The 12,059-nt window shown below is 49.7% G+C and overlaps 1 protein-coding gene across 1 annotated transcript; it reads left to right on the top strand.

Annotated features, from left to right (window-relative positions):
• The first annotated feature begins 574 nt into the window (after positions 1-574).
• Positions 575-1,447, top strand: Mrgprg (MAS related GPR family member G). Its single transcript, XM_038311820.1, has one exon. The coding sequence runs from the start codon at positions 575-577 to the stop codon at positions 1,445-1,447; it is 873 nt and encodes a 290-aa protein (XP_038167748.1).
• Positions 1,448-12,059: the final 10,612 nt, after the last annotated feature.

Here is a 12,059-nt window from a genome sequence, read left to right as displayed (position 1 = left end):
ACTGAGAGCACCAGGAACCCTCCTACTGCTAATCAGTCCCCAAGAAGATTCAGGGTCCTGAGACCCATCACCAAAGCCCAGACTCTGGCAGGATGCTTCGGAGGAGTCATAGTCCTTCAGGACCATGGGGGTTCAGTGTCCTGCTCCAGATGGAGTGTGTAGGAAGTCCCCTAATGCCTCACCAGCACAGAATAGAGTACCCTGGAGTCAGAGCAGGCATCATCAGAGACGCCTGGGTGGGTGCCATTAGGGACTTGGAGCCCTCACACTAGTACATGATGGAAAGGGGGTCCTGCCACCTGTGCCCCCTTTGCTTGAATGTGGTAGGCCTCTGCAAGGGATACCTCATACAGGAAGGGTTGGCCAGCCAAGATGAGGGCAGAGAATGATGCACAGCAGATGCTGGGGAGGGGGCAAGAGCATGCGCAGCTAGGCAGGGGGCCATGGCAACTCGAACTCCTGAAGCTAGGGACTCAAGCTGTCTTGCCTTCCACACTCAGAGCACAGCAGCTGGGCAGCGAGCACCGCCACCCTTTGCAGGGGCCTCCCGGATCACCCGCGGAAGCTAGCTGGGATGTTCTCCATATTCAACATCTGGGGCACGTTCATCAATGTGCTCTTCTATCTCAGCCTCATCGTCAGCCTGGCGGGGCTGGCAGGCAACGCCCTGCTGCTCTGGCACCTCGGCTTGCACATCAAGAAGGGCCCCTTCAACATCTACCTGCTGCACCTGGCTGCCGCCGACTTCCTCTTCCTCGCCTGCCAGGTGGGCTTCTCTATCTCTGAGATCGCCTTGGGCTATGAGGGCACACTCCACTTCCCGGTCATCTTCCTATGGTTTGCGGTGGGGCTCTGGCTGCTGGCTGCCTTCTCTGTGGACTGCTGCCTCAACTACATGTTCCCCTCCTACTGCAGCCCCAGCTGCCGCCCCCGGTACACCTCAGCTGTGCTCTGCCTTCTGATCTGGGCATTGACCATGCCGGCCGTGCTCCTGCCAGCCAATGCCTGTGGCCTGCTGTACAAGGGGATGAGCGTGTTCATCTGCCTCAGATATCACTGGGTCAGCGTCGTGTGGCTAGGGGTGCTGGTGAGCATGGCCTGTGGGGCCAGCATGATTCTCTTGATCTGCGGGAACTGCTGCTCTTTGCAGCCACCCCCCAAGTTCTGCAAGGTGGCCCAGTGCCTCGGGATCCTGCTGTTCTTCTGTCACCTGCCCATGGTTGTCTACTGGAGCCTGCGGCCGGTCATCGCATTCCTGCTCCCCTTCTTCTTGCCGTTGGCCACCCTCCTAGCCTGCGTTGACAGCAGCGTAAAGCCCCTCTTGTACTACATGAAGGGCCGGCAGCTCAGGAAGAAGGAGCCGCTGCGGGTTGTCCTAAACAGGGCTCTAGGAGAGGAGTCCCAGTCAAACCTTGGGGGTTTATCCCTGCCTATGAGCCAAGCGTAGAGTGGCCATCCTATGCTCACTTGCCCTGCCCTCAGAGCTGCCAGGGATCCCCAGTCTTGCTCAAACCCTTGCCATGTCCCAGCTCTGGTTCTAGAGACTTCAGGGCTCCCTCACATAAGCAGGGGAGAAGGGAAAGAGTCCAGGTTGCATGTTGGAAATTTAAAGGGCATGTCAAGGAGGACAGGAAGAGATAGAGGGGCAGGTGCAGGAAGGAGGACCCCAGAGCTACAGTGAAAGCATGTGCCCTGCATCCTTCTGCCCCATGGTACTCAACCCAAGAAAACTGCCCCTCAGCCCCAGTGGGCCAGATGACAGGAGCTTTGCCTCCTCCTGCCATAGATGGGCCAGGTGACTGGCGGCTCAGCACCAGCTCCTGGGGAGCATTCACTGCTCTTGGGGACACTGGCCCTTCAGCTCTGGGCACAGAGGTTTTATGTTGGGGGCATCCACTACAGGGCCTCTTCTAAACTGCTGTTTCTCCCTCCCTCATCCCAACGTTTGCTACAAAGCCTTCATAGTACAGGTGACTACACTCGGCTGCCTCCCCAATTCTCCAGCCTGGTGTTACCAATGAAGGCCACGAGGTGGCGCTGTTTTACCATTAAACAGACCCAATCTGTCCCAGCCCCAGGGCCACCCCAAGATGCTGCATCCTGGCTATTTCTGCCTCTATGGTACCCCAGAGCACCCCTGGCTCCTTCTACTGGGTACTTCTGCTCTCAGTGCCAGCAGGGCTCCCCTGACTCCTCCCCAGATCCCATCCCCATTCCTCTGTTCCTCCAAGATTGTGCTCAGTCAAGCTGTTTTTGTAAACTCCACCTTGGTTGACCAGTCAGCTTCACCTGCAGTTGGAGAAAAGAGGAAGAGAGCCGAGCTTCCAAAGTGCACATTGTTTTTCTATGTTTTATGATGGTTCTTTAAACATAAAAAAAACTACTTTGATTGTCATTCTTAAAACATTCAAGCCCTGGGCTTGGAGAGATAGCTCAGCAGTTAAAAGCTCTGGCTTCTCCTCCAAAAGACCTAGGTTCAGTTCCCAAGACCCACATGGTAGCTCACAACCATCTGTTCCAGGGGGGATTAGGTGAGTGACCTCTTATGGCCTCTCTAGGCACTGTGTACACACAGTGCACAGACGTAACACTTGGACACATACAATAAAAATGAAAAGAACAACTTTCAAATCTTCCCAAGAACACCAGGAAAATAAGCTGCCAACACACTTTCCAGTCAGATGAAAACACAGGGTATGAAAACAACCTTCCACCTGTGTCTGATAGACACCCTCAGAAAACTCCTCCCTTTGTGTGTGGATAGGGAAGGGCAGGTGTATAGATGCCCATGTGGGTTGAGTGTAGGCACACACACAAACACACACACACGTGCACGGAGGCCACAGGCCGACCTCGGGCTGTTGTCTTCAGGAGCCATTCATGGTTTTTGAGACAAGAGTCTCTCGCTGGGCCCTGGGGCTTTCTGATTCAGCTGGGTTCGTGGGCCAGCAAGTTCCTAGGATCCACCTGTCTCTATCTCCTCAGCAGTGGGATTCCAAGCAACACTGCGCCTGAGCTTTACATGGGGACCGGATTCAGGACCTTAGGCTAACATGGCGTGTACTTTACCAACTGAGCTGTTTATTTTGATATTTTAATTAAAAGTAAAGATGTTCTTTCTGCCTATGTGGGACCCAGTACAGTGACCTGATAGCTACTAGATCAAGTTGTGCTTCCCCATTTGAAAGATAAATATGCTACTCATTCTGGGGACTCTGGAGTGGTGTAGGAGGGTCTTTTTTCTATGTGTTGTTATGATTGGTTGAATAAAGAAAACAGCCTTGGCCTTTTGATAGAGCAGCACTTAGGTGGGCGGAGTAGACAGAGCAGAATGCTGGGAGGAAGAAGGCAGGCAGATATAGCCACCATGGAGCCAGCCGCCAGGTCAGACATGCTGAATCTTTCCTGGTAAGCCATGACCTCATGATGACACAGATTATTAGAAATGGGTTGAATCAAGATGTGAGAGTTAGCCAATAGTCTAGAGCTAATGGCCAGGCAGTAATTTAATTAATACAGATTTCTGTGTGGTTATTTTGGGGGTTAAGCTAGCCAGGCAGTAGGACGCAGCCCGCTGCTACTCCTACTACACTGGAGAATGTTCTTAAAATGGAAATAAAACCCTGCTTGTAGCTCCAACCAAGAGGAGCCACCTCTGTAGGGTTTTAATCCTCCCCAGGACGCAACTGTCGCAATTCCGTGTCCCTAGCCCTCCTTGAGACGAAGCCCTCCAGACTGCAGTGGTTCTGACGAGGAGAATCCGAGACCTGTGAGACCCTTAGATGAAAGGCCAACATAGGTTTAGGAAGGGTGGGACCCAGCGGAGGAGGCTGCTTTGGGGAGGCAGAGTAGGAAAGAACGGCCGATTCTTTATGATCTTCACACCAGACCCCAAGGAACAGAGTGGTCCCTTCCCAGAAGGTTTGCCACTGGGATAAGGGTGGAATAAACCTGAAGTCATCTTGCATCCTCCTTGCCCAAGGACACAGATGCAGGGCTCTGTAAGGCAGCCATCTGCGCATCAGAGATGACAGGCGAGTATCACAGCAGCCGACAGTCCTGGGGCATATGATAAATGGCTTGGTCTAGACAGATGGCAGGGTGGGGTGGGGGAACACAGGACCTCTGCTCTCCAGGCCATTGCTGGCTGTGAGGATACAGTGAAGCCCAGAGGCAGCAGCCATGTCTACCCTAAAACTAGTGGGGCTCACATAGAGTGTCAAGGCTGCCCTTGGGCTGGCTTAAGTTGGGGCAGATGCAGAACAGATCTGACTCCATCTCAGGGTGGCAAGGTTCCTGCCTTCTGGCACCTCTATAGCTAGATGACATCTAGGGGTCACCGGGCAGCTCAGAGTCCGGTCTGCAGATGTTTTCCAGGACAGCTGAACCAAGCCATTAGCACCAGACAGCCTGCTCCAACCTTCAAGGCCAAAGACATCACCTTTCATAGCAGGCAGAGATGCCCCGTGCACCCTGCCCACCTGACCTCACACCTCTTCCTTGCTGCTGTATCTGTCCCTGCTTAGAGCATTGTCTGTGGACTCTGTGGTGCTGTAGCTCCTGGCAGAAGAATTTGTTCTCTGTTCTTCTTACCTGTCTGGGTACCACACATGCACACTGCCACAGAAAGCCTAATGTGGGGGTTCTTTCCCCTACAGCTAGTGTGTTGTCTGCCTGCTTGGTTCTGCATCTCTCTCCAGCAGGTGTGCTCAGGAGGGCTCAGAGTCAGCAAGCAGCAGTCACTCTGTCCCTGGAGGGGAGGAGGAGCCAGGGCCCTTGGGTGTGGTGCTGGGGGTGCAGACCCGCCCCAATGATTCCCATCCCAAGGACTTTTTTTCTGTATTACTCTCCATCTTATTCTTAATCCTGGAGCTCACTGGTTTGGCTGAGCTAGCTTGCCAGTGAGCTTCAGGGATCCTTCTGTGTCCACTTACCCAGTGCTGGGGTTACAGCGTCACCACGCTCAACACACACGTTCGACATCTTCTATGGGTGCTGAGGATCTGAACTCAGGTCCTTATGCTGTATAACAAGCACTCTCCTGACAGAATCATCTCCCAGCTCCCAGATTAACAGTTTAACAATGGTGTTTCCTGACTATGAATGAGATCTTGCCCTCCGCCTCCCTGCAGCTCCCGTGCTTCTGTAGGCTATCCTTTAGGGCTTATACAGATGTCTTGGCACATATCTTGCCAACTCTCCTTGACGGATTTGTGGTTTCTGCGTGTTGTGTAAACACGATCTCCTCTCTCTTGCTTTCCATTTGTCAGCGCTGGCTTGATTTGGATGTTGACCTAACACCATCATTTCCATCTTCTGCATTCACTGACGTCTTCCAGGATCTTCGTGAAAACTTCTGAGATTTGCAAATAATCAGTCTCTATCTCGTGTGAATTCTAATTGGTCAAAATACTACAAATCCGGAGTCAGATATTAGGGGGTGAAAGCTGAAAGATCAGAGAAGCAGAGCAGCCAGGCACTAGTTTTTACCTCTACGAAATCCTCAGACCGAATGGGGTATCCCTGACTCTGCAAGTCCTCAGGTGAGCTCCTGCGTTATATTCCTCTCTCCACCCAGCCATATTCCTTTCTGTCTCTACCTCCCAGTGTTGGGATTAGAGGTGTGGGACTCCCAAGTACTGGGATTAAAGGTGGGAGCCACCAGAGCCTGGCTGTTTCTCCTTTTAGACTGGATCAATCTCGTGTAGCCCAGGATGGCCTTGAATCCACAGAGATCCCTCTGTCTCTGCCTCACGAGTGCTGGGATTAAAGGTGTGTGCCACCACTGCTTGGCCTCTACGGCTAACTAGTGGCTCACTCCACACTCTGATCTTCAGGCAAGCTTTATTTGTTAGATCACAACAAAGCATCACCCCTCTCTCTGCCTTTCATGCTATCCTATTGCTTCATCACAAAGGCCTTCTTTATAGGCACCGCTGTCTTATCCCCGTTTTACAGGGAAAATGCCTTTCCTTCACCACTACACACAGCTCAGAGGCTCAGCCATTAAGAGAACTCGCTGCTTTTGCAAAGGACCAGGATTTGGTTCCTAACACCCCCGGGACAGTTCACAATTACCTGCAACTCCAGTTTCAGGGGATCTGGCTCCCTCTTCTGGCATGTGTGAGTGCTTGCAAGCAAACGCTCAATATATATGTGTGTGTGTTTATATATATGTGTGTGTGTATAATATATATATATAATATATATATATATACACTGATCCAGATGCAGGCATATTGCTGATTTGCATATCCCCACTATGCTGGTAATTTCCACATATTTCCAGTTTCCCAAAAGCATTTCAAATATACATGCATATGGATGCTATCAGCTGGTCCTTTCCTTCCTCTGTTAAGATGATCACACTGTATTCCCCCTTTGTCTGTTAATGGAGTGATTTGCATTAATTTTGTTGTTGTTGTTTTGAGACAAGGTTTCTCTGTGTAGACCTGGCTGGCCTCCAACTTGGAGATTTACCTGCCTCTGTTTCCTGTCTGCTGGGATTAAAGGTGTGCACCACCACCACCAGCTACACTGATCTTTTTCAAAATATGTTGTATTATTTTTGATTATGTGTATGGGGCGGGGGTGCACACATGAGTATGCAGCTGCTCACAGAGGCCCCCAAAGGAAGCCAGAATCCCTGGAGCTGTTGTGACAAGCAGCTGGGATCTCCCGACACGGGTACTGGGAACCAAACTCTGACCCTCTGTAAGACCAGTACATGCTCTCATCTGCCAAACCATCTCTCCAGCCCCTGCACTGAATTTTCTGCAGCGCTAAGGATCCAACCCAGGCCTTTGCTCACGCCAGGAGAGCACTCTACCAGCGAGCCCCACTCCAGCCCAAATGACACCGATTCATCTCCCAACACTGACCTCGAGTTTCTTGGATAATCCTCATTTGATCATGATATATTATCCACCTAGCAGATGCACAGGTTGAACTTGCTCATGTTCTGGTAAGGATGTTTACATGTCTGTACACAAGGGAGACTGGCACCTGTCCACTGTTGAGTGAACTGTTGTTTCTGGGGAGTCACGAAGAAAACATCTACTTGCTTCAGATAATGCATCGATAGACTAACAGTTTCACCAAGTCCAGCCTGATGAACCAATGGCCTAGTGGGGTTCTGGGAGTGTAGGTGGCTGCCACCTAATAGCTGCATTACTGAAAGTCCCACCACAGCATAGATGCTTACTTCCCCGGAGAGACATAGATGTAGGTCCCCCTTCATTAACCTTCTACTCTGTATCCTGATGCCTGCTAGGACCACATACAGCTGGGACAGAATTTCCTACAGCTAAGAGGGAAGAGCAGATAGGAGTGGCTGGAATCTCAGGGGAAGGTCTATGGCCATCCTACTCACCCTCCATCGGGAGCATCTATAGGCTGCATCCTGAGTCTCTTGTAGGTCATCACAACTGATCTGATGAAAATATAATGCTATTATGCTCGGAGGTCAGTGCTCCCGGATCCTTCTTGGACATCAGTGCTCCGGGACCCTTTTTTCCTTGTAAAGCCCTTGAAGAGGTTCAAATGTTCTTTGAAGAGAACAGGAGAGGTTCATTGCTCTTTCTCCCCTCACTGTGAATTTGTAGAAAACCAGTATGTTTCACCAAGGAAGCCCTCACAAGAGCAGCTACCATTTCTTTTTCACCTGTTTGCTTTTGCCTTTTTTAAAACAAAAAATTCATTGTAGCTGGGTGTAGTGGCACACGCCTTTAATCCCTACCACTCAGGAGGCAGAGGCAGGCACATCTCTGTGAGTTAAAGGCCAGCCTTGTCTACAGAGTGAGATTCAGGACAGCCAGAACGACATAGTGAGATCCCGACTTGGAATTAAAAAAAAAAAAAAAGCAAAAACCATTTTAAAGTGAAGGGTCTGGAAATAAGAATGAAAATATAAAAATAGAAATATAGACAGCAACAATTAGAATGTAGAGGTTTAGGGTATAGGAAGAGTGACATATAAAGCTGTAAACCTAAGCTAACTACCAACAGCTATCTCAGCAGATTACAGATCAGTCATTCACTGTGAGCTATTTTCTCGGATGCTTGGGAAGCCTCCATCAGTTTAGGTCATTTCAGTTTACGACTGGCTGTTTTATTTACAAGGTGAGAGCTTCTCCCTACAAATTGAGAGTAGTGTCCTGGCCATTCTTGATAAACGACAGATGTGAACTGAGTTAACCTTTAGGAGACAGAGATACTGACCTCTGGGTTAGGCTCTGTCTCTGGTTTGGGAAACTGGCGCCATCAAAGAAGAGGCATGGGGCTCCAGTATACACTGCCTGGAGGAACCAGGAGAGACAGTGGACAAGGTAGAAACACGGATTTGACTAATGAGCTCTGATAATGGAGGTTGTAAAGTATGGCAGTCCGTATCTGAGCTTTATCTTGAGATAGTGTGAAAAGCTTTCTGCTATCTCCTAAGTTCTCAGCGTAAAAACCAGTTAATTCTAATTTATTAACCTTCTGGTATTACTAGGAGTCCCTTTTCTGACTAATTGCTAAAGACACCTGTTTTCTTGCAATTAGTGACTTTCGTTGTAATCTCCTCTAAAACATATTTCATGAAAGCTGCCTAGTTACCCACTGACATTAGAACTCACTCCCCTCCTTAGGGTCTATGTTAACTGACCCCACGGGTCAGGGCAAGATTGTAAAAATTCCTTTGTTCAGAGCTAATGCTTGGTGCCCCTACTATAAAATGTGGGTTCAAAAACCTGCCTTTTGCCACAGCCTAACAAACACCATCTCTGGCTGTGGTCTCAGCTAGCTGATAAGCTTCTGTGCCCGTGGTGGTTTTTTTTTTTTTTAATCTTTATTTTTTATTTAAGTTTGCTTCTGGCTTTCCTAGGATCTGGTTTCTGGAATAAAGTTCGCTTCTGGTTTATTAGACTTGGTGGTGTTCTCATCTTTGCGCGACCCCCCTGGACCCAACAAAAGAAGATTGACTTGATCTGATTTATACGTGTGCGTGCTTATGTCTGTGTGAGTGTAAGTATACCCATGGTCCAGCACCCTCTGGGGCCAGGAGAGGACATCAGAGCCCTTGCAGCTGGATTTACAGGTGTCTGTGAGCTGCCCAGGGTGGGTGCTGGCTTCCAGAGTCTCATCTCATGATTGGGCAGCAAGTGTTCTTAATTGCTCATCTCCTATAGTTGCCTTAAATATACATATTTATTAGCAGCGAATATATTTATTTATTTAGCAGCAAATGCTAAAACTTGGAGTTCCTGGGAGGGAAGAGCAATCACCATAGACATACAGACTCTCTGGGTTCCTTTATGTGGAAAAGAGAACAGTGTTATTTTACAGTTTGGTGTGCTAAAGGGCAGAATTGGGTTACAGGGTTACTGGGATCATCAGGCCTTACCTAGAGCTTTGGAGGTCAGAAGGGCTCAGAGCTACCTGTGAACACACTTCCTCAAGGCACACCTGAGGGCATTTTCTCCTGACTATCAGATTGCCCTGCAGTATTCTACAGCCAGAGAAGCGGAGATTAGTCACAAATTATCCTTGAATTTAGGTTTGTCATTGAAAGTTTCACAGGCTGTCTGCACAGCAACAAATATATCTTCCGTGTAGCCCTGGTTAGCCTTGAGCTCCCTGTGTAGATCAGAATGGCCTCTAACTTCTGGTATTCCACCTGCCTCAGCCTCCAAAGTGCTGGGATTACAGGCATGTCCTTCATGATTGACGGATAACAAACTGTCCACAATGACTTCCCTGCCAGTTTAGGAATCTACCTCATCCTAGCCCTTAGCTCGACAGGAGAAGAAAGTCTGAGGCCCAGCCAAGCAAGGTAACTGATGTAACTGGTACTCAGCAGAGATGGAGCCAGGGCCTCTGCTTAGGCGTCTGCCATGCTCAGAGCCTTGGCTCTGCCAAGCACCTGTTATGTGAGCCCTGCAGAACCTCAGTAGCCCAGAGGCTCAGGCCTGGCGGAGATAGCCCCAGCCCCTCTAAACAAGCATACAGTCCCTCCAGCAGGGGCGGCAGGTGGCTAGACAGAGTTAATGGTCTGGAAGAGGCTGGCTACAGGAGGTGCCTAAGAGACGCTGAGTAAGGACCTTTGGTAGCTTCCTGTGGAGAGGTAGGTAGACCCAGTTTCACCAAAGGCCAAGAGCCAAGCAGACAGATGGGGCCTCCCCTTGGAATCAGCAAGGCCTGGCAGAGCGCCATCTTCATTAGTGCCTTATTAGATCATGGGGGTGTTGCTTAGAATATGCACAGGGAAGGGGGGCAACTTCTCTCAACACAGGACAGCCACTCTGGAGGAGAGTTGGGGAGCTATTCCTCACCCCAAATATTGCCTCCTTTCTCTCACAGGCTCCAAAATCCTATTGGAGCTGCGCTTTAGTGGGGTAAAGTTAGATAAACTGACCCGCCAAAATAGGAAAGGAAAATGACATGGGAGATCTTTTCTTACAGAAGAAAAGATGGACTAGCGTTGGCCACAAGCAAGAGGCAGAAGAGCAACCATATCACCCAGGTGCTGCGGTGAGAAATGCGGGGGCCCTGAGCATCCAGGAGAGCTCTGGAACTGGGGTATGGCCTCATACAAGGTCCACCCATATATTCCATATCATCCCTGCCACTACACACTCTTCGTCACTGTCACCATCACCTCTCACATCAATGTCACCACCACCGTCCACCCTATTGTTGCCACCAGCACCATGAGCACCATCACCACCATCACCACTATCAGCATCATCACCCCCATTGCCACCATCACTACCACCCTTACCATCACCAGTACCAACACAATCATCGCCATCATCAGCAATTTCATCAACACCACGGCTTTTTTCATCACCATCACGACCACTCCTCCCCTAAGGCATCCACACCGCCTGCCAAGGACAAACGCCAGCTCAAGTGATCGTGGGGTCAGAAGCCATGCCTTGAACTTGATACTGTCATGATCGGACCGCAGCCAGCTAGGTGCCCAGTTGATGCTGAGTCGAGGAAAGGGAAGGGAAGAAGTGAAAAGAGGAAGGGAGTAGAGAAAATGAGCAAGGAAGAGGGAGAGGAAGAAGTAGGAGAAGATGTAAGCAGGAGATCAGAGAGGGATTCCGGGAGGGAGGGGAGTGGGGAAGGAAGCATAGGTGGGTGGCAGACAGGGAGAGGACTGTAGCAGGCTTTATCTTTGGGCTGCCATCCAGCTCCCAAATAAAGACACGGAGATTTATTATTAGTTATGATTGCTTAGTCTTAGCTTAGGCTGATTTCTAGCTATCTCTTACGACTTAATTTAACCTGTTTCTCTTCACCTATGTTTTGCCTTGGGATATATATATATATATATATATATATATATATATATATATCCTTTTTTTTCATTCTGTTTGACCTACTTCCCCACTTTCCTCTGTGGCTGGCTGACTGGCAGCTGCCTGGCTGGCTGGCCCAGGGCATCTTCCTTCCTTTCTCCCTCATTCTCTCTTCTCTCTCCTCCCAAGCCTAGAGTCCTTCTACTTATTGTCTCTGCTCCGCCTATCCCTCTACTGCTTAGCTATTGGCCATTCAGCTTTGTATTAGACCAATCAGGTACCTTAGGCAGGCAAGGAAGAACAAATGCAACACATCTGTATATAGCTAAACAAATGCAGCATAAACAAATGTAACACATCTTTACAGAGGACGACAGGGGTCTGCAGGTGTCCTCTTGGCCAATGCTAGGAATCCAGCCCCAGCTGCTGGGATCAGGATGCCCAAGGAAACCAAGGGCGCCCAGGATGAACAAAGTGAAGATCTTACAGCTACTCCTCATGTCCTGCTTGTCCATAAAGCAGCCTCCTTCTGCCATAGTACCCACCAAGTACACATAGGATACTAAGCTCCCCATCTCCTGAAGTCCCCCCACAGTGTCCAGGACAAGCCAGGGAGCCTCTGAGAGGGTCAGTGCCCACATCTACACTCTAGGCAACAGGACACCTTCCAGGAGGAGCGTCTGAGAGTTGGGTGAGAGAAAAAGCAGATCCCCGTGTGCTTCCTACGCACTTATTATCACAAACTTCATCATCTCTTTACAAAGGTCACTT

The sequence above is a fragment of the Arvicola amphibius genome, chromosome 1, assembly GCF_903992535.2.
Source record: "Arvicola amphibius chromosome 1, mArvAmp1.2, whole genome shotgun sequence".
NCBI classification, from domain to species: domain Eukaryota; kingdom Metazoa; phylum Chordata; class Mammalia; order Rodentia; family Cricetidae; genus Arvicola; species Arvicola amphibius.
Note: the sequence above shows the minus strand (reverse complement) of the source record. Positions and strands in the feature narration are given on the sequence as shown.